Raw genomic sequence first — 22,963 nt, 5'->3', positions numbered from 1 at the left:
TTTTTTTAAAAAAAAATAAATCCTAATATCCTGGCAATGTAATGTCATTGGAATCACACCCACTCTTAAAATAAAATACATCAGTAAGAGAAGAATATCTAGTCATATAGATGGTGAAAATAACAGATGCAAAACACTATGAATTATAGTAATAGTTTGTAAAGGATTCCAATTTGGTATTTATAATATCTTGGGGATTCAGTTATTGAGAACTGTTTTGGGACTCTGTAGCCATACAGTCTTTTAGTTCTATAAAACGTCCACAAAGCAAAATGTAACCAACTTCTTCTTATGTGAAGATGCACTTCAAGGAATATGAGTGTCAATGAGTCTTTTAAATACATATCTGAGAAATTGATTGAACTTATAGCCACTCTCATTGCATAACTTCCTTGGTTAGTGATCATTCAAAAATATGATAGTAATACACAGTAATAATTTTTTTCTGACCAATATGCACATTTATGAGCAAATGTTGATGTAGATAAACAGGTAGCCCTCAATTTACAACCTCAATTGAACCCAACATTTTTGTTGCTAAGCGAATTTGTTGTTAAGTGAGCTTTACCCCATTTTATGACTTTTCTTACCACAATTGTTAAGTGAGTCACTGCACTTGTTACATTAGGAACACAGTTGTTAAATGAATCTGGCTTCCCTACTGACTTTGTTAAAAGATTGCAAAAGATGATCACATGACCCTGGGACATTGCAGCCATCATAAATACCGTGTTTCTCAAGAAATAAGGCCAGGCCTTTTTTTCTTTTGACCCCTGAAAAAATGGCTAGGCCGTCTTTTCAGGGGTGACTTAATTTTTCCCCTCCCATGCATCCTCACCTAGAGCACCCCACGGGCATCCATGCCTCACCACCAGCTACTCCTAACGGCCGATCATGGTGGAGCATGGGGAGCTCTCTACGCCCACCAAGCACCTTTGCTGCAGACCGGGGTATGCTGCTGGCTGCAGGCCAGGTCAGCGGGCGGGTGGCAGCGGTGTGGATGTCAGCCTCAGCGGGGCACTTTGCATCACGGGACCTTCGGCGCCCGCCACTGCACTTCCTCCACCACTGTTGCTTTCCCTTCTGCCCTTACCACAGCTTAAGCCGCAGAGTGCTGCCATTGGGCAAGATGCAGAGGCTGGACTCCCTGCTGGACACTGTGGTGGTAGCGGAGAAGTGGCCCTTCCAGCAGCTGGAGGAATGGTTCGAGCACATTCCTCCACCGGCAGAGTTTCAGCCACTTCATGGGCAGCCTCCCTAGCTTCCACAGTTCCCACTGGTGGTGGCACCTCTCTTGCCAGCCTCATCTCCAACAACAGTGGCAACAGTGGCAGGACAGACCCCGCTGCAGAGAACCACCTGCCCTCCCACAGGCCATTGCTTTGCTCGACGGCCGCTGCATCGGCAACGTCCTGCAAGTCGGTGAGTCATTCGAGCTTCAGTGGGCAGAAGCGGTAGCTGTAGGGTGATGCCATCATTTCTCTCCCCCCCACGCCTCGCTTTGCTTCTCGCCCCAGAGCTTCAGGTCACGGTCTCATCACCTGCATGGTTGGGCGCTCTCCTCTTGCTCCAGCCAACCAACCCCCCCGGATCTTTTCCTCTTTTATGTTTATTCTCATTCCCTCTGTCAGTTCCCTAGGAATACAGACTGGCCGGGCAGCTCCCCCCCCCCCCGTAGTTTAAAAAGGAAACCATCTATCTATTTTGCCCTTCAAGCAGAGGCAAACCTTCCAATCCAAACATAAGAGAAAGGGAATCATCCTACAGATCCTTAGCACCCCCTTAAATGCACTCACCACCTTCATCTCCTTGAAGGATAGAAATAGGATGGAAATCCACCTCCTGGATTTCTCCTGTCAAATCCCAAAGACACTCTTTCCTCTCTCCCTCCTCTCCTGCTTCTTTCCCTGTCAAGCTTCTAAACTTCTAAGGGGGTGCTAAGGGTCTGTAGGATGATTCTTCCCCCTCCCTCTCCCAGTAGCTTTAAAATGGGAACCCTCTATCCATTTTGTCCTTCGAGCAGAGGCAAACCTTCCAATCCAAACATAAGAGAAAGGGAATCATCCTACAGACCCTTAGCACCCCCTTAGAAGTATGAATGAATGAATCAGCAGGACAATCCTCTGGGAAGCTTGGCAGGGAAAGAAGGAGGGAGGGAGGGAGGGAGGGAGGGAGGGAGAGAAAAGTGTCTTTGAGATTTGCCAGGAGAAATCTAGGAGGTGGTTTTCAATCCTATTTCTGTCCTTCAAGAAGATGAATTTGTAGGAAAAACTTTTTTGCTTGTTTGCTTTCAGAGGAATATGTAGATGATAACTAGAGATGACAACAAACAAATCTGATTAATAAATAACTCTCACCAAAATACAGTATGCATTCAGGAAAAAATGAAGCCTGTGAAGCAATATATGTGAATCTTATTAATTGGCTCTATATACTTCATAACGAGGCAAAACAATCTTAGAAATACAATATTGCAATATTCTCTTATCTGGTTCCTTCTTTATATTTTGGGCCATAGTCACCATCAAATTCAGAGAACTAAATTTTCAGATCCGTTTACCAAGAGATAAAAAGAACTGTAGTTTAATATGTAAGGGAGATGTCAGATTGCTTGGAAAACCTATGATATTGTGCACAAATATGAAATTAGTTTTCATCATTTTAATAAAAGATTTTGTTGTCTGTGTGGCCTCAAATAGAGTTCAACAATTAAATTGTCTATGTTGACAAAACTATATTCCTAACAGATGCCCAAAATCTAGTATTTGTGTTTATATGTTACACTGATCATGATGTCTGACTCTTTAGACAATCTAATCACATCTTTTTGTAACAGAGACAGAATGACATACTTATTGCAGCCTCATATTGATCTGATTTTCTATGCTGACCTATAATAGCCTTGTCATCAAATCAAACTACTTTTCTTTTTTTGCTTTGCATTCATCTCTGATTCCTGTAACCTTTAACTGGGAAAACAATGCACCATAGTAGGGCCTTCTGAACCAAGATACCTTGAATAGGCTACCTCGAAAATCCAAGATCTCAGACTCCTGTGGAATTTAAATTTGGCAAATGTTATAAAACATTTGATGATATAAACATTATCATAAAGCAATTTATGACATAATTCAAAATGTCATATAGCTCATGTTTGACTGTGCTATTCATGGACTGTTTTCAAGGCAGAAACATCTCTGAATGTATCCCAATGTTTCCAGTGAAGGTAGTACATTAGAAGCTCTGTCACTGTTGAAGAAATCTGGTAAGGAAATATCTCTGAAACAACAACCCAACAGGGAACAGGTTTTCTAGTATATTACTAAAATTCTCCTGTTTGCCTGTGACATTCAATTGGGCAAAATGCTACTTCAGAGGGAAACAATTTTCAAACAATGTACCTTAAATGAGCTAACTTACGGAGTATATCTAAAATCTGAGACCCATTACTCCCATGAGAATGAAATTTGGCACAATTGTGTCCATTTCAATACTGCCACATGCCACAGTCACATAAAAATCATTTCCAACACTCCCTGCCAGATTCCCATACGAAAAGTAAATGGGGGAGCTTCTGGTGAAGAAAATGGCAGATTGAGTGGCTCCCTCAAATGGGAAGTGATTCCATAGCTGATGTGGAGCTCAGCCAGAACCTTGTAGCCTAAAGAATTTTCTAGATTTAAGAAGAATCCTGTAAAATAATGCACTCATCCTCTGAACAGCCACTCAAGAAGATTACAATGGAGGTTTTTGAAATCAGCTAGTGAGTTAAGCAACTCACACTATTTAATACAATAAAGAAGTACAGCATATTATGTTTTAAGATTAAAATTAATGTATTAAGATTAAGATTAATTTATTTTATATTTATATCTGTATTGAAAAAAGTTGGAAGCTACTTTTTCTGTTTTTCTTTTTCTCTGTACCCCTAATTTTTCTTTTTCTCTGATCTATTTTTCCTTATTTTTTTCTTTTTGTTTTCTTGTATTTTATCTTCTATTGAAAAGTCATAAAGTCTTATAAAAAGAAAAGTCAGTGGGGAAGCCAGCAGAAGTCAGAAATCATTTCTGCTTTGTTGTCCATCTGTAATCATTTTGTTTCTTAATTTAATAAAGTATCTCTGAAATCATGACCCAATGAGTTATGGGTTATCAAGAGTTATCTAAAAAGCTATCTGTGGTTGTAATCACAAAAACATCTATCTTCATATGTATAAAAGTTACAATTTCTGAAACTTAATAGAAAATACTTAATAGAAAATATTTGTTTGTATTGTCATTAATATAGCTGTATTTTATTTATTTATTTATTTATTTTGTCAAACAGTTATTAGATAACAGGTATAAGTATAAACATGGTTATAAATACATGAAATGGATATGAATAAGAAAAAAAAGAAACAATCGGACAGGGACGGTAGGCACTTTGGTGCGCTTATGCACGCCCCCTACAGACTTCTTAGGAAAGGGGTGAGGTCAATAGTAGACAGTCTAATGTTGAAGATTTTGGGGTTTGGGGAAGAAACCACAGAGTCAGCTAAAGTATTCCAGACATTGACTACTCTGTTGCTGAAGTTGTATTTCCTGCAATCAAGTTTGGTGCAGTTTATCTTTAGTCTGTATCTATTTTGTGCTCTTGTACTTTTTGGTTGAAGCTGAAGTATTCACTGACAGGTAGGACATTGCAATATATAATTTTATATACCATACTTAGATCGAACCAAAGGTGGTGTAGTTCTAGGTTGTCTAGGTCAAAAATCTCAAGTCTGGTGGCATAAGATATTCTGCTATGAGTAGAGGAGTGAAGGATTCTTTTTGTAAAATATTTCTGGACTTTCTCAATTGTATTATTATCACATATCTAATGTGGGTTCCAGACTACTGAGCTGTATTCAAGTATTGGTCTAGCAAATGTTTTATATGCTCTAGTTAGTAGAATGATATTACCGGAGAAAAAGCTACGCAGGATTAGGTTAACAATTCTTAATGCCTTTTTGGCTATGTAGTTACAGTGGGCTCTAGCACTTACATCCTTTGAGATGAGTACTCCAAGGTCCTTGACAAAGTTTTTGTCATCAACAAGGTCTTGACTATTCAGCTTGTATTTTATTTTTTGATATTTTTTTTGTCAATCTGTAAGATAGAGCATTTATTTGTTGAGATTTGAAGTTGCCATTTGTTGACCATTCTGACACATAGTCAAGGTCTTTTTGAAGGGTAGCAGAATTGTCAGTGGTGTTAAATAGCTTTACATCATCAGTGAAAAGAATGCAGTTGCTCTTAATATAATCACAGAGGTCATTAATATAGAGTATGAAGAGTTGGTCCTAGAACACTGCCTTGGGGGACACCACTGTTGACAGGTACAGGATTTGATAGGACGCTCCCTATTTTGACCATTTGTTGCCTGTTTGACAGGAATGCTTCTATCCAGTTATGCAGGTATCCAAAGATACCATAAAACCTTAGTTTTAGGAGTAGTTTGTTGTGTACCACTGAATCAAAGGCTTTATAGATGTCTATGTAAATTGCGTCAATTGCTTTGCCCTGATCAAGTTGTGTAGTCCATATGTTTTTACAGTGCAAGAGTTGCAGGTTACAGGACAGTTTCCTTCTGAAACCAGACTGTTTGTTAGAGAGTAGGTAGTTTGTCTCTAAGTGGAGGATAATGGATCGGTAAATAATTGATTCCATGACTTTACAGATGACGCAGCATAAAGAGATTGGTCTCAACTAGGCTGGGGTCTCCCTTTTTTTTTTAATTAAAGTTTTATTTGGGTTTTCACACACACAAAAAACATAATACAAGTAAAACATCTTTTTTGAAAATAGAATGGTCCCAGGTTATACTTCTTATTACAGACACAAACTCAGTTTCATGTTCATTTTTGTGTTCTATTCCATATCTTATTACTATTTTTGCATTTTCTATATAGTTTTTCCCCTCCTTTAATTTTCTCAATTTTATTTTGATTATCTCATCTCATCTCAATTCAAATCATTATATTTATACTTTTGTCTATCCCGTTTCAATTTCATATTATCTTTTCTTATTAAACAAATTTTCTCCTGTAGTTACTAATTGGAGTATGACACCTTTATATCTTTTAATTTTATCCATTCAACTCTTATTTAAACTTCAATATATACCTTAACATTGAAACATTCAATATAATACATAATGCATAATTTCCAATCGAATTCTGCTTGGTACATTCTTTTAATACACACTATATTCTTAAAAAAAGGATTATAAATATATGTAATTAAAACCCTCATTCCATTCCAATTCAGTTCTATCATTAATATTCATTAAAGTCTTAACATCTTTAACATTTCTTTTCAATTAAATATCATATTTTCTTGAAGACACGTATCATCTCCATAATTAATTTTTCCCTTATTTCTCTTCACATGTTTCATAAATCATTAAATATTCATTTTATTACATTTATTTATTGACAAACATTCCACTCAATTATGATAACTATTTTATCAAATATTTTAATCATACATTGTTTCATATTTTCTGAAATTATTTCTATTTCTAATGTAGCAATGCTATCTTATGTACCTTTGCATAATCCCTTTTTCAATTAGATTTTCACCCATTATGTCTAAATAGGTCCTGTTTCTCTATATCTTGTTTCTGTTCTTTATAACTTCTTTTCCTTTCTTTCTTCCCTCTCTTTTTCTCCCTCCCCTTTTTACCCCCTTGTCTCTCTACTTCTAATTTTCTCTTCTGCATTTCCCTCTTCTGTTGCTTTCTGATTTTATACTTATTTTTCAATCTATTCTTTTTGGGGTTGTTTTTCCCAGTCTTAAACTTTCCATTCTCTTTCCCCCCTTTCCTCCCCCCCACCTAAGATTACTTGTTCATTAAAGATGGCTTCTTCTTGTCCCAATCTTCTTGTTCTGCAGGCATTTCTTGTTGTTTCTCATAGTTCCAAATCTCCATTTCTAAGAACTGAAATATGAAGCCAAAAGAACCTCTCCCTTCTTGTGCATCTTCTTTGTACTTTTTAAGTTCCATTTTCAGTTCTTCTAAGAGTGGAGCCATTTTAAACACTTTCAAACAACCACCCAATTGATTTTAGTCATTCAAATGCAGTAACCAAGAATCCAGAGATCACCAAGTAATCCAAATACTCCCGAGCTGTTTCTTCTTATTTATTTTTTCACTTTCTCTTCCTGGGGTTTTACTATTTTGTTGCCATGTTTCATTTAAGATGTATCTTTTAGAAGTCTTGTTGAGATTTTACTGTAAGTTCTTTTTAATTCAAGGCAGTCTCCTCCCTTCCAGATCCTGCCCTTTTTTTTCTTTTTCTCTCCTTTCCTGTTTTTAAAAGTTTTTAAGTATCCAGTAATCTTTATTATCTCTTTGACTTTTTATTTTCAGCATTAAATGCCTGTTAATGTCAAAGTGGATTTTTTTCCAATTTCTTGCTTAAGTTTCTTAGTTGTCAGTATAGGGAAGGAAAAAGAGGGGGAAAAAAACCAAATCCTTTCCCTTTTCTCTCTCCTTCACTGCTTAAAAAGCTTATTTGGGAACAGTGTTATATTTTTTTTATAATTTAAATTCCAGGGTACCTTATTTGTTGCTTTTGCTGTTTGACCCGGTCAACCAAAACTTTCTCTTCTTATCTTCCTCCTGCACATTCTTTTCCGGTCATGTTCTTCTTTGTGGTGGCCATTTCTGACCACCGCTACAACCGCCTTCAGGAAAGGGAGTAATGGCCAGCTGAGGAGGAGAGATGAGACTCTCCTCAACCCTGCAGGCAGTCTCACCCTTCTTCACAACCTCTACGGGGTGGCTTACCCCCCAAACCAGCCAGCTCGGGGCGCTCCAGCGGCGAGCACGGATTGAAACTGCGCCGAGGCGCAGTTTCGATCTGTCACCGAAGAAGCTCAAACCGGAAGTCCTATGGCCTCCCTTTTTGAAGATGGGAATGACTGTAGATAGTGACCATAGATTTGGCAAAGAGTTGGTCCTGAAAGATTTTTCAAAGATTATGCTTAAAGGTTCAGCTATGGCAGTGGATAGCTTTTTTAAGAAGTAGGCACAAACTCCATCCGGTCCAAGAGATAAAGATGTTTTTAGATTGCGTAGTGCTTTTTCAACATTGTCTTCTGTAAAATTGAAATGTATTAGATCAATGTAGTTGTCTGTGATTCGACTAGGAAATATTGGGCATGATCCATTGCTGTTTACAAATACTGGGCCAAAGAATGTGTTAAAGAGGTTGGCTTTAATAGTGTCATTGTTGCAGTCTTTACCATTTGGTTCTTTTAGGGGTGGGATGGACTTTGAGTCTTTTAGTTTGTTGTTTACAAAATTGTAGAAAGCACGGGTGGAATTGGTGCGTAGAAGGTTTTCCTCTTGTTTAGTGTGATAATTGGTACATTCAGTCTTTATCTGGTGGCATAAATTTTTGTATCGGCTTTTAAAGTTGGCAACATGACCAGATTTGTTTTTCCACCAAAAGGATTTCTTTTTGGATTGGAGCTTCCTTATTGTTATGGGTAATTTGTTTTTTTCCGGTTTTGGGAGTTGTTATTGGTACATATAGTTTGATTTTAATAATTCTATGATTCCTAACAGAACTATTTTAACTGACATAGACCTTTGAAGGTATATGGTATGCAAGTTTTAATATTGAAAATAAATATTTTCTAATACATTAGGACTTTAACACTGAAGTTGAAATTAAGATACAGTTGCTAGCTAAAAGTCACCTAAGTAGTTCATAGCAGAAATGACATCAGAAACTTATTTTGCCATAGCTCATTTAGCTGTTTTATGCCAGATATCAGTAATTGTTTTAAGGCTAGAATCCTATAACATATAGTAACAACAAGCACCAATAATATGAAAAGCATGACACATGTATCAGAATGTCATTACATGGTTATGTAATGACCTTATGACATCCGATGGTAAAATGTGCATTATGAAATATGCATGATGTATATTTGATGGTGGCTCACATGTGTTATCATTTGCTTCCCCACTCCTCTCCCATGCTTATATACTGTAGTATAAGCTTACACATGTTCAGATGGAAGTCTTACTGATTTTAAAGGTGCTAAGCCTACATAAATAGGTAAAGGACTGCAGTCTAATCTAGAAATAGAAGAGTTCACTTTTTTTGGGGTGGGGGAGTCATCAGATATTGTAATGGTTGTTGCTTAGGCAATATATCTATGTTATCTTGATAGTTCCTAGCATTTTAATATTTTACATATAATCACTGATATTTTGTGATTCAGCACCTAAACATTTAATTTAAAATTTTGGAATGCAAGATAAGCTTATGTCGAAAATTGCAACAGTCGACCAAGAAATAGTTATTGTATTGAAATGAGATCTAAATGCAACAAATAAATAAAACAAAATTATGAAAATCATCTATGGATTACATACCAAGAATTAATTTCACATTAGCACAATCAGTTTAAACTGATGTTTGATGCAAGCATAAACTACACAATCCTGCATAGCTTAAAATAGCGGGAAAAAAATCTAAAAATTAGCAATAGCAGAAATTTAAGGCTAGCTGATAAACCACTAGAAAACCAAAGGATTATCATTTTTTTCATCGCAAGCAGTTACCTTCTATATTTCAGATGCATATATTTCAGTTTAACAATAACAAATAAATATACCATGCCCAATTTCATAAATTCTCCAAACTGGCACCAACCACATACCAGTATATAGAACAACAAATTCTATTATCCCTGTACATATATTTAATGGGTTGGAGTCAAGTCTCTCCTAAGTGCATTGAAAGCATATATAAATAATAGCACAGCAAACATAAAACATGCTTTTGGCTTAATGTTTGTTTCCTATGCCTACAACTATCTCCTTGAAACTATTAAAAACTACAATTGAAAAATTATCAATTAGAATCTCCCTACTGAAATAACTAACTAAAAGAATGTATATACAGCTGTATATATAGCAGTCACTGTATTTTTGTTTACAGTTATTCACAAAAGCTGGCTTTTGTACATAAATCAAAAGTTCTTGTATCCTGTGCATGCCTGATTATTTGTTAAGTTTGCTAAGGAGAAGCCTAAAAACGTTGTCTCATAATCTTGTTATACATGCTACATCAAAAGTATATCAATTCCTAGGAGAACTACCAAGTTTTTTTTAAGTTAAAGTCAAAATTGCAAGGCTCTAATTTTGAGTAAAAAAGCAACAGTAGCATATTTAATGCTAACAACTTGTTTGAAACTACAATGTGCAAAATGTTTTGTGATGCAGGTGGCTATTTTGTTTTGGATCTGAATCAAAATTTCGGTTCTGAATAGGAGTAATTTGGGTGAGAACATTGTGAATCTTGGTTGTGGTGGTGATGGTGGCTCCCAAGGGAAGGGAGGCAAAGGAAAAGTCTTATGAGAACATAGAGATCTGCTGTCATTTGTAGTGAAAGCTCAAAACAGAGACAGAAGGAAGATTAGGGAGATAGATAAAACAATGAGTTTTATTGGGAGTGGCTGATGAGAAGAGTGAAGAGAAAGGGTGAAACACATTAACCATTCTATTTGCCTTGTAAAAGTCCTGTGCAACCTCTCCAAATGTTGTTTCATCCAACATTCTGGATTTCAACTGAGACATTCTGAATGTTATTTGTTTTGAAGAAACAATGATATTCCTCAATTTATGGAAAGCATTTTGTCTGGATTCAAAACATAACATTTCATTTTGTTGTACCCCTAAATGTGTACGTATGCAATTTGGCAAATTTGTTCTTGGTCCTTTAATAGATTGGCAAAGAAAGGAAAATATAAGCACCTTTATTATGCCAGTATATAGTTTTCATACAGGAAGAGAAATTTTGACCCAACAAAAGAGGTGAGTGAACTGTTCTGTACAACACTACAATCTACCAAAAGTGGATCTCCAGTCCAAGTTGCTTTAAAGGTGAAAGTAAAGAGATATACATTCACAGACCTCACTCATCAGTCTTATTTTGTTATGAAATTAATTGCTCAATAAGTAACTTACAGGATCGGAAGGGCCACAGTAGTCTCTGAACACTTTTTCAGGATCTATCTGTCGAATCTCTAGAGCTATACAAGGTCCTGAGCAGAGCTCTACAACCATCTCCTGTAACCAGAAAAAACACAACTGATTCACATTGTTCTGAAGGCACATTATTGAAAATTGGGTCTATTACTAAGTTGATTATTTTACAGAAATCCCAATAATCAAAAAGCAGGGATGCAGAAATAAACAAACAAATCCTTGTATAATGCTTGATAGAATTTGTCTTGCTTGTTGTTTCATTCAAAAATTGCTATTATCAATGTCTTTTTTTGGTTAATCATTGTTTCCACCATTAAGATTTCAAAAATCCTCTGGACTAGACTTTGGTTTTTATCCTAAATGATTTGGGGATAAATAAACATTAATCACAAGCAAAGTCCCTCCCCAACATCTGAGAAATTTATTTTTATAAACGTATGGCAAGATAGAGTGATCTCCACTAGCTTGTTTTGCATTTTGAAAAGCCCAACACACTACAAGCTGTACATTTCATATTGCATAGAAAGCTGTAACAACTTACTCTGGTATTTTACCAAGACAACCACACAGATAGGGAATATAAAATGACTGATGATATAATGACAGATAATGGATTCATCAAAAGGGATGGCATTCAACACCCTGATGAACAAGTTGAGAATCTTTTAGAGTATTAAATGTATTTATGATGTTGCCAGGTTAAAGCCTACAGAATCTCTAGTTGCAATGCAAGAAAAGGGAACCCAAAGCTTTGGGAAAACTCAATAAAATATGAACATAAATGACTAAACATCGGTATCTTAAGATCAGCAAATTGAGATGGACTGGAATTGAATACTTTTAGTCAGAAGTTTACACTGTTTACTATCAGGACATAAAAAACAAGGAATGGTCTTGTTTTCATAGTTAAGAAGACAACAAGAACTACTTTGTTACAAAGCAATCAATGACCAGATGTCATCAACGGGACATAATTGACAAGTGTATCCAAGTTTATACTCCAACTATGGATGCAGGAAAGGAGATGGATGAGTTTTATGATCAAATTCAATTTGAAATTGATAGAGCATGCAAATAATGGGGCACTGTTTATGACAAGAGTCTAAAAACCCAAGGTTGGAAATATTAAGGAGGAAAATATACAGTAGTTAGACATTATGGCCTTGAAAATTGAAGTGAAATTAAACTAGCTCATCTCCTGTTTTCCTTTAGAAGGAATCTGGAAACTGAGTTTTTTCTTAGAGTGGTCATATTTCGTAATGACACTATCTATTGAGTTTGTTGGTTCTTAATAGAAAAGTATTAATTCAGTTTGTTATATTTCATTATTGACTCGTCATTTTTTATTAAATTTACCATTGGTATTTAAACTGTGGATGTTTTAAATGTTATGTGTATTTTGTTAACAGCAAAGACCCATACTGGGGCATGGCAGAATAAAAATAGAATGGGTACATAAATGTATCCAACTTTTGTAGAGCAAAATGTTTAGCGGCATTTCAGAAAATATTGTGAAGTGTGGCAATCCTGCAAATACTGCAAATGTAGCACACCAACAAAATTTGCTTTTGAGAGTTCTTTCCCAATTGCAAAGATTGTAATGACATATTAGACTGAAGAAAGATCTGGGAGGCAAAAGGTATGCCAAGCAGTCCCTCCCAAATGGGGAAAAAGGGGCCACAAAAAGAATTAACTTGCTAGTTTGTGGATTTGATCCATTTTTAAGGTAAGTCAGAAAAAAGCAAGAAGGATTTTTAAAGGAGGCAAGGAATTAGAATTTTTGAAAATTTATCATAATTTTTAAAATTGAGAATTTTGATGTTTCTCACCGACAACATAATGTTACTAAAGGGAGTACCTTTTAGTCTGGAAAACCACTATCCAAAAGTGCAGATAATTTATGTATGTCACACTGTTGATTCAAAATTAATATGTGTACAGTTTATCTCTCCAATAAATTGTGGTTTATTTTATAGCAAATTTTAAAACAATCATAACTATGAGTAGTAATCCTGACCACTACTATACAAAAAGGATGGTCCTTGTTGAGGTAATTCCCCATTAGGAGAATGAGCACATACAGGGAGACGTATTGAGAGAAGTGTTGAATAATACACACACAGCGCACAGATACACTGTACAGTAAATGTAGGTTTTTACTTCCAGAAACGTTTAAGCAAAGTTCAAAATAGGCAGTCCAAAGTCATTCACAGGTAAGATCAGTCAGTTTTTAGTCCAGGGATAATCCAATAACAAAGTCCAGTGTCAAAAACAGTTCAGTATCAGACTTACATCAAATCCAGGAATAGCAGTCAATTAAGAGGAACGGCAAAACTCTCCAACAGAAGGAAACAGAGACAACCCAGGTTTCTGGCTCCATCTTATGGCCATTTGAGAAACCACACCCAATTACACCTCCAGGACTCTCTTAAAGATACAGTATTAAAATGCCTATCCTGGTTTATATATTTCCAACCCAAATAGCTGTTAGGTGACTTAAATTCCTAACAGCCCTGCATTAAAAAGGAGGGGAAACAGATTTCGTTATTTACTTACAGAATATTCAGAAACAACACCTTTGTAGACTGCATAGAATTCCTCTGCATTTGCTCGGTCCATATAAAACTGTATATAAAACAGAAAGAAATAGTCTAATTATTGAGTTTCTGTGGAGCAGAATTATGGAACTAGTACTGTCTTACAAATACTTAAAAACTACCTAACAATTACAGTTGCCCTTTTTCTATTCAACAACAACCCTAATAGGAATTGTGTGGTTTCTCAATCATGCAAAGGCTATTTCTTCTTTGGAAAATAAGCTGACAGACAATATGCATGTGTGCATATTCATCAAACCACATAGTAAAAAGCCAAGCACATATAACATTTACTTCAAACTAATAATACAGTAAATTCGGGAATCACAAAAGTCTGGGCTGACAATTTGCCAGAAGCCTTGACACAGACTCAGTGGGAGCTCCTGGAGCAGGCAGACAGTCCTTTCCCAGCCTTATAGTTATTAACTTACTCCAGAGTAGACACACTAGGTGCAAACCCAGAGCCTCCTAGGCATAAAGAAGCACCTTTCTCCACAAAAGACTTAAGATTTCACTCTGTATTCCAGAAAAAGTTTGTGTCAATTTTCAGGCTGCACAAGGCTCATGACCGTTGTTAACTTTCTATATAATTCAATTATTTATACTGATTAAAATTTAAGTAAGTTCACAATACATTGAGAGAAGGAAAGAATGCGGGCAGGGAAAAGAGAGGAGGCTTTCTAAATGCTTTTTGTATAATGCTTTTGTTTCCTTTTAATTAAAAATTATATTAATGTCAAATCAATTTTAAATGCTTGTAAAATATTATTGCAGTTATCACTGACTAGTGAGTTTTAATTGTAATATCTAAGCATGTATTTGTAGAGTCAGCCGATGTAATGTTTCAAGAGTTAGGCTAGAACCTGGGAGAGCATGAGTTCCAGCACTGCCACACTTGAATGCAGTCCAGAAACCATTTTTTTATTCCAAATCAGGTATGCAGCTGCCCTTAATGGATCAAAAAAATCAGTTTAATAATGTCTGAAACTGTTCAGCAACCACCAACTCTATTTTCTCTGAGAAAGTGGGGTAAGCTGCTCGCTAATTCTAATTATCATCTTATTAAGATATTTCTTCAGAACCAATCTGATCACTGCCTCTTTAAAAAGCTACCCATAATTGATTTGGGTTGGCTATGGGTCCTTTTGCTTGTTCTCTTCTGGAAGAGAAGTAGCCAGATGCTTCTCAATACACCTTATTTATATCAAGATTCTATTGCTTTGTGTTCAACAAATTCAAAGGGAATAATTATCACCCTTAAAAGTTGCCTCAGTAGTCAGTGCTGGTGGAAAAGTATAATGATCTACCAGATGGAAGGCAAATCAGCCTTTGTAAATGGAAATCTAAATAAACCGTAGCAAGTGAGCAAGCAGCCCTGATCTTGAAATGCTTTAGCAGCAGCCACAATGAAAAATGCTTTCTTCTATGTAAATTAACTCCTGCAATGAACAAACATGGGTTTTGCAAGTGAAAAAAACTGAGCTCAGTTTAGTTTTGCTATTTTCCTGATACATTCAGGGACAACCGGATCCAGTTTTAAGTCATTTTCACCTTTCTTTGGCTGATAATCTGGGAATTCTAAGAAAAAAAACAAAATAAATTCAGCAAATTTGAAGTCTGTCCATTTTTTGTTTAACTAAAATGAAAAGACTGATTTCCTTTGCTTAGCAAGATAAAGTTTTGAAAACCTGATACAAGACACCACAAACAGCAAAGCTGCAGGAAGAGGCTACATTTCTGACTGCAGCTGTTTCAGCTGAGAATCACTTGAAAGTCAAGGCAGACATGTTTGTTCCCAGGTGCAATGGATTAAGGCGTGGCTCTGTAGTAGAAACAGAAAGTGGTAAATGTGGAATTTTCTCTCCGCCTCCTACTTCCACAAGAGCTGAATAAAAAGAAAATAAGTTACCATCTGCAAGGCTGAGATTTCAAATCCTCCATCAAGAATTGCTTTTATAATCTTTCCAGCTATTCCTGCATTAAAACAAAAAATGGGGAGGAAGAATGGTCAGGTACCTAAGAATAGCTTTTAAAATATTACACGCTTGAGAGTTAAGGTGTTCTTATCATGTAATTATTTTTTTAAAATCCAGAATATATTTGGACTGTGTATGTATCTGTCACAGAGATATGTATGACACCTAGTCAAACTTTTGAGCTGAGGTGCTCAGCTGAGTAGGATTTCTTCTCTGCTTAAAGCAAACAAAAATATGTGTAATTTACAGAAAACAGGTAGACCATGATTTACACGTACTGTAAGTCTATGATACTTGGTTGTGGGAGGGGGAATCAGATTTTGAAAATCACATAGTATTCTGTGGGTATCTCCTATTTAATAATACTAATTGGATAGTCTATATTTGATAGGCCTAGGTTGCTTGAGATAAAACTTGGCTTTGGTTGCAGTTGTGGCATACTAGACACAGTGTATTAAACCTGACATATATTGTCTGTTATATGAGAATGCCACACGTAAAATTGGTGATACTACACAAGCACTCTTTACTATCTTTTCATTCTGTTCCAGAGCCAGATGGGACTCCTATTACCCTATAATTCTGCTGCCACCATGTTAACAGCATCCAGAATAGGGCCATGCATTGCTGCTGCCCCTATAGTTGTACAATGCTTTTGGCTTCTCTTGGCTAAAACTTTTAACTTTCTAAATGTTGTCTCCACAAATCATTATTAAAGTATATGCACTGATGTGATGGTTGTGCAAGCCAGGCATGGTTTACTGTTAGTTCTCCACCTCCCTCAAAGAATCTTTTAGAGGTTAATCTACCCTTTAAACCAATAAAAGGAAAATGATGTTAGTCTGTAGTGACAAATGATCAGAAGTTTGTGAACACCTTTTCTGACTAACAAATGTTACTAAAAGGCTTAAAGTTTATATAAAGCTAAAGCTCATTTCATCAGATTTAAAGAGTGGTTAGATCAAGGGTGTCAAACTGGAGGCCCACGGGCTGGATGTGCCATATGCAGGCCATGCCTACCCAGCTCCACAAAGGGGAAAAACATCGTGAAACATCATGTGACGGCAACATGACAAGGAGAGTTTGACATCTGTGGGTTAAACTAATCTAGCATTTATTTTGGGATGAGATGGGAGGGGAGAAAATAAAGGTTTGTTATGCAGATTCAAGTTACATGTCAACAGTTGATCAATAAACAATTGTAATGTGTGAAAAAACTGTTGCATTAATGTACTGTCTCTATGGATGGGCTTTAAGGCTGGTACCCTAGTTTGTCTATCTATTACTAAAAAGTAAACATGACATGAAAGCCTTGATATGACATGAAGACCAAAGCTATAATGAGTGGTAAACAAAATTATCAATAGGCGCATGAGATTATAATCATGGCATAAAGAATACAATAATTTGAAATATAAGAAAGGTAACTAAAGGCATAAATAAAACGGAGTTATGTGTAGGTGTGTGTGAGGTTTCTCCAGAATCTAAATGAGCACAGAAATGTGTGGAACTTATGATTACATGTACAAAAATGAAGTTGTAAGTTTAATTTAAACTTTACTAGTAAAACTCTTCATTGTCATGATCTTTACCTGGGCAAAATAGGCAAAATTACCTGGGCAAAATTGTTTGCATCATCTATTTCTGAACAAGGTACCTCAAATTGGCTAACCTACAGAATGTGTCTAAAATCCAGGACCCATGACTCAAGAGAGACAGATATTTGGGGAAATTGTGACTGTTTCAGTGCTATTGGCTGCTGCAGCACTGCTGGGCTGTTGCTGCAGTCACATGATTTTCATTTGCAATGCTCTATGATAATTTCCAGTCTCACAATCCCTCACTCCTTCTCCCACCCAGCAGTAGCCATTTACCTGCCTGCTGGAAAGGGAGGGAAGGATTTCTGATGCTTCCTACCAAATCCTCACATGAAAAGTCAATGGGGAAGGAAGTTAGAAGTCAATCCAGTTCCCACTACTTTTTTGTTCACTCTTGATTACCCTGTTTCTCAAGAAAATGATCTGGGTAATACATTTTTATTGGATTTACAAAAAAGGTTTGTTAAAGTCTCAAAGAAGCCTATGCAATGGGACAAGAATTGGACAGAGATAAAATCTTTATATTTGAATGAATTAAAGATTAAGATTTTAAGAGATAAAAGGATTATAAAGTTGGTTTACTTGATCAAAGTTAAAATAAGACATATTTTTATGAATTCTGCTAACATTTTTGCTGACACCAGGATTGAAAAATTGATGTCTTGAAAATTTGTTTAAGATATGGGATAGGCTGTGGTTAAAAGAGATATGTTTGTAGCCTTATAGGGGTGAAGATTACTGCATGTATTTATATTTGTGATGATGATTGGAAATCTTTTCCTTATACATTCCTTTTATTCTTTCATTTCCTTTCTTTTCTTCCTTTTTACTCTATCTTAAGGAGGAAGATGTTCTAGAGGTAGGTATTAAAGCAGAAAAGGCTCTCCTCCTGGGTCCTGTCAGATGTCACTTCTTAATAGATGTAGCCCATAAAAAGGTTCTTCTATCAGACCAGGTAGGGTACAGCATCTTAAATTGAAATTAGAAGAAAATTGGCAACCACTGCAGCTCTGGGGGCATAGGTTATGTGCTGGTTGTGGAGGGCCTATAACTGCCTTCACCACAGCATTTTGCATTAGTTGCAGTTTCTTCAAAAGCAACCACATGTACAGTATATTACAACATTCATTGGGAAAGTGCCCAGAGCATGAATGATTTATGGAACTGGTGCAAATTCACCAACAGAAATAATGTAAAGGCCATCCAAATCACAATTGTTATCTGCTATCTGAACAGGAGCTGTGAGCCCCAAAAGACACCCAAGTGAAAACAGAGCCTCAAAAATAGTAGTTCCCCAGAAAAAATAGTAGATTTTGATGAGGGCTTCTCATCAAAAGTTGTTTAGTATACTTAGCAGTCAGGGGATAAGAGAATTGCTAATTGGTTGAACAGAAACAAATGACTAGAAATCAAAGGGCAAGGTTTTTTTAGAAGAAAATAAGAAGTAAAAGGTCTATGTTGATTTTTAAATGAGTCATAAATAATCTTGATGTAAGCAATGAGCTAGTCTAGTATGTGGGTGATATAAAATACATAACTCTAGTTAGGATGGTAAAAACCCAACATCATTGAAGATCTTTAGAAAGATCTTTCAGTTAGATCAGGGGTGTCAAACTCAAGGCCTGGGGGCCAGATCCCACCTGCAGGGTACTTAGATCTGGCCCTGGAAACAGCAAAGGATCAGCCCTTAAATCTTCTGCCAGCGAAAATGGGCGCCCGAGCTCAGTTTTTGGCTGCCATGGCCTCCTGCAACCCTCTACCAGCAAAAAAGGAGCTTGGGAGACCGTTTTCGTTGGCAGAAGCTTTAAGGGTTGGTCCTTCGCTGTTTCCAGGGTGGCCCTGCCAAGCTCCTTTTTCACTGGCAAAGGGTTGCAAGAAGCCCTGATCATGGAGCTTGAGAGCCTGTTTTTGTTGGCAGAGTGCCCGGGCCACCATCGGTACCCTCAACAGGACTGACGTCAAGCTGGCCATGCCCACCCTAGCCCCCCAAAGTCAAACACAACCCTGATGCAGCCCTCCATGTAATTGAGTCTGACACCCCTGAGTTAGATGAATGAGCAGTTTATTTTTTCTCCTTGCAAATCAGAGAGATTGATTAAACAAACTATTTTTTTTATTGACCTTTCTCCACCATGCAGCACTTCCCTAATAAGCACTAACAAAAACAAGCAAAGAAGCTGTAGTCCATGACTTTAAGCAAATTAATTATCTTGGGCGCAGCTTGCGCTGCTGCTAGCAACCAACAAAAACCTTGCCTTGACATTAACAAGTTAATAGCTGACAGCTTTTGCCTCCAGAGCAGCTGGTGGCTTGCTGTTATAAGCACTTTAGGTGAACAGCTGGAGGGAACAGCATTCCTATTAATCTGAATTCCCAACTTTGTGCTTTTGTACAATTTTGCATTCTTTTCTTTTTCACAATATGTAAACACAAATATCAATTTCCTTCCACTTAGTAATCTCAGTGCCGGGATAAATATTTTTAGAAGTAGGGGAATAGGGCAAAGAACTATAAGACTTGCCCACAGAATCAGCACTGTGACCATATTTGGGACATTTAATTAAGAAACTCTCAAAAGATCATTGCTATCATGGTATCTCCTTTGGTGGTGTTCTTTTTTGATATCCATCCTGCAAATTCTAAATTTAAGTGTTGATGCATAACAGGTGCTCCCAGTGGACAGGTTCAATAATGTCAGCTCAGTGTATGGTAGTGTTAAAAGACAAATGCCACCCTAAATAGAATTAGAAAAGTGGTTGAAAATAACACTGTCAACACTGTAACACCTCTTGGATGTTTGAGGTTTTTTAGCTCAGGAAAACAGAAATAGGAGAAATATGAACACAGGGTTTAAAATTTATGCATTGCATGGAGGAAGTGGCCTTGGATAAATTTTACTCTGTCTCTCAAAATCCTAGGACCAGAGACCATCCAATGCAGAGCACTGGAAGATTTAAAGCTGATCAAAGGAAAAACTTTGTCTTTCTTATCAATACTTACAGGTAATCCTCAATTTATGAGCTCAAAATTTCTGTTCCTAAGTGAGAAAGTTAAGTGAATTTTGCCCCATTTTACAACCTTTTTTTGCCACAATTGTTAAGTAATTCACAATAGTTGTTAAGTTGATAACATGACTGTTAAGTGAATCTGACTTCCTGACTTTGCTTGTTAGAAGACCGCAAAAAATGATCTCGTAACCCCAGGAACTGCCAGTAGCAATTTGAGCCAGTAGCTAAGAATCTGAATTTTACTAATGTGAGTGTGAGGATGGTCGTAAGCAGGAATAATGGAGATAAGTCACTTTTTTCAATGCCGTTGGAAAGTTGAATGGCCACTAAATGAAAGGTTATAAGTCAAGATATACCTGTATTATATTATATACAAGTCCAGCATGGTCACATGATGTCTCACTTAATGACAGTGGCACTCAGCAACAGTTATAGGTCCCAATTATGGTCAGTAAGAGGACTACTGTACCATAGTTTTGAAAGAATGAGTTTAAATCATTAAGTCAAATCTTTTGAAAAAGAATAGTGGAAAATAGCAGTTTTCTGTAATCTGGATGTCCTTCAGATATACTTTCTTCTTCAATTTCCCTAGAATATTCCAGCCAGAAGATCATTAATAATAATTGCAAAGTCCATATCTTTAAAAGGTGCCCAGATTGGGAAGTTATTAATATTAAAGTTGCAGAGTGTTAAATATTTTTTTATAATGCAATGAGCTAATTTTATTTGCAAAAATCAAATTAGTTCCAAAATTTAAAAAAGAATTTCAAATGATCAAACATACTCTACAAACCCCATTAAACACCTCTTTCTCATTTGAAAGCATCTACTATTCTTATATGCTGTAGTTACTTTTGTACTAAAGGATTTTACTGATATATTCTGGAAAGAAGCAACTATCATACCATATTCTAAACATTATGAAGGTCAAAGTGGTTTTGCACAGCATTCTCTTGCCAACATCTCTGCAAAACCTGTTAACCCAAATAATTATTTATGTGGTTTATGTATTTTAATTGCATACAGAGAACATCTCCATCTGATTCTGCAAGCAGGTCAGCTGGAAATTATCTGAGCCTAACTGCTAAACAATCTGCTGATAAAAAAGACTTGTCAAAGAAGGAAAAAATGATGAGCAGCAACAGGAAAAAGGGTCTTTATCTCTGCAACTATAAATATTAACATTAACAAAAAAGGAACTGCATTGCTTTTTAGAACCAGGCTGGCTAAGGTACCATTGTGGAAATAATTTATATGGCTACTAACTAGACAAAAAGAGGACCAGAATGTATTTGTATTGACTCTGCAAGATATATAACCAACCTTCTTTAATCGCATGAGGTTTAATAACACAGCAAGTACAATGTGTATACTTAGCAGTGCCAGTGGGTCCACGGCCTCCATTGGAAGGAAAGAATAATTCCAGTTCCTGGAAATAATAGGAATTAAATATATACATTTAGTAGGGTTTCAAAGCACTGAGATTACAATAGTCAGATTCCTTGGTTTTCATTTAATTCATTTCCATTCCTTATTTTTTAACATATTTTTGAAAGTGCCTCATCTGACTGTTCTATCATTTAGCATAGACAATAGACTTCCAACACAGATCCAAAACAATACCAATTTTTAAAAAATTCTCAAGTACAGAAGTCCTTGACTTATAACCATGAATTGAGTGACCTTTCAAAGTTACAAAGGCGCTGAAAAAACAAACATTTTTCACACTTGCGACCATTGCAGTGTCCCTGTATCATGTGATCAAAATTCAGACACTTGGCAACTGGCATGTATTTATGAAGGTTGCAGTGTTGCGACTTTCTGACAAGCAAAGTCAATGGCTTGTTCATTTCAGCTGGATTCACTGAACTGTATTACTAACTTAACAATTGCAATGATTCACCTAACAGTTGTGGCAAGAAAACTTCTAAAATGAGGCAAATTTCACTTAACAACTATCTAGTTGAATTAGAAATTTCAGGCTCATTTATGGTCATAAATCAAGGACTACCTGTATGCCAAGAAAAAGATACAATAAACCTTTCACAGAAAAAAAAAACTTGAGAAATTTGAGGCAAATTTCAGTACTGCATTACCAAGAATAGGCAGGGAGAAAACCATGAAAACCAGCCTATGTCACCACAACACAATCATCACGCTGTAACTATAGATGAGTTCATTATTTTGTTATATTACCACTCAATCTTTCACAATAAACTAAATAACACTGGATTTCTTACTAGCTGCTCATATCTTGCAAACAAGGAACTTTCTAACTTGAATGCCACAGGACTGCTGACTGTATTGAAAGAGTTTTAGGCTATCACCATGATTGCGAACCTATGGCACGCGTACCACAGGTGGCACACAGAGCCATTTGTGCCGGCATGCGAGCTGCAGGCAAACTTACCTCACTGTGCATACACGCACCTCACAGCTGATTTTCACCCGGTTTGAATCCTTTTTCGGCCTCCCAGAGGCTTCAGAAAGACTTCTGCAGGCTTCTGCAGGCCAAAAATTCGGCCCATTTCATCACTTCCTATTTCTCTGGAAATACTGAAGTGACAAAACGGGCCTAGTTTTCGGCCTGAGAAGCGTTCCTGAAGCCTCTGGGAGGCCGAAAAAGGCCTCAAACTGGCTGAAAATCAGCTGTGATGCGCAGTTCAAGTAAGGGGGCGACGGGGGTAGGTGGATGGGTATTGCATGCACATGTAGAAGGGGCGTGGAGGGGGCATGCATTGCCT

At 36.6% G+C, this 22,963-nt stretch overlaps 1 protein-coding gene across 6 annotated transcripts in view; it reads right to left on the bottom strand.

Moving 5' to 3' along the window:
* NME7 (NME/NM23 family member 7) overlaps positions 1-22,963 on the bottom strand; it is an 87,257-nt gene that overhangs the window by 32,197 nt on the left and 32,097 nt on the right. For all 6 annotated transcript variants that reach the window (XM_087937316.1, XM_026722421.2, XM_087937315.1 and 3 more), the window contains exons 7-10: positions 21,543-21,648; positions 15,547-15,611; positions 13,597-13,665; positions 11,020-11,121 (exon numbers count right to left, since the gene is read on the bottom strand). In XM_087937316.1, coding sequence (XP_087793442.1) covers positions 11,020-11,121; positions 13,597-13,665; positions 15,547-15,611; positions 21,543-21,648 — 342 coding nt within the window. The remainder of the gene's footprint in view (positions 1-11,019; positions 11,122-13,596; positions 13,666-15,546; positions 15,612-21,542; positions 21,649-22,963) is intronic.

The sequence above is a fragment of the Pseudonaja textilis genome, chromosome 7 (assembly GCF_049901715.1).
Source record: "Pseudonaja textilis isolate UNSWEBS1 chromosome 7, rPseTex1.2, whole genome shotgun sequence".
Classification (NCBI taxonomy): domain Eukaryota; kingdom Metazoa; phylum Chordata; class Lepidosauria; order Squamata; family Elapidae; genus Pseudonaja; species Pseudonaja textilis.
The sequence above is the reverse complement of the archived record's forward strand: the minus strand, read 5'-3'. Positions and strand labels throughout refer to the sequence as shown.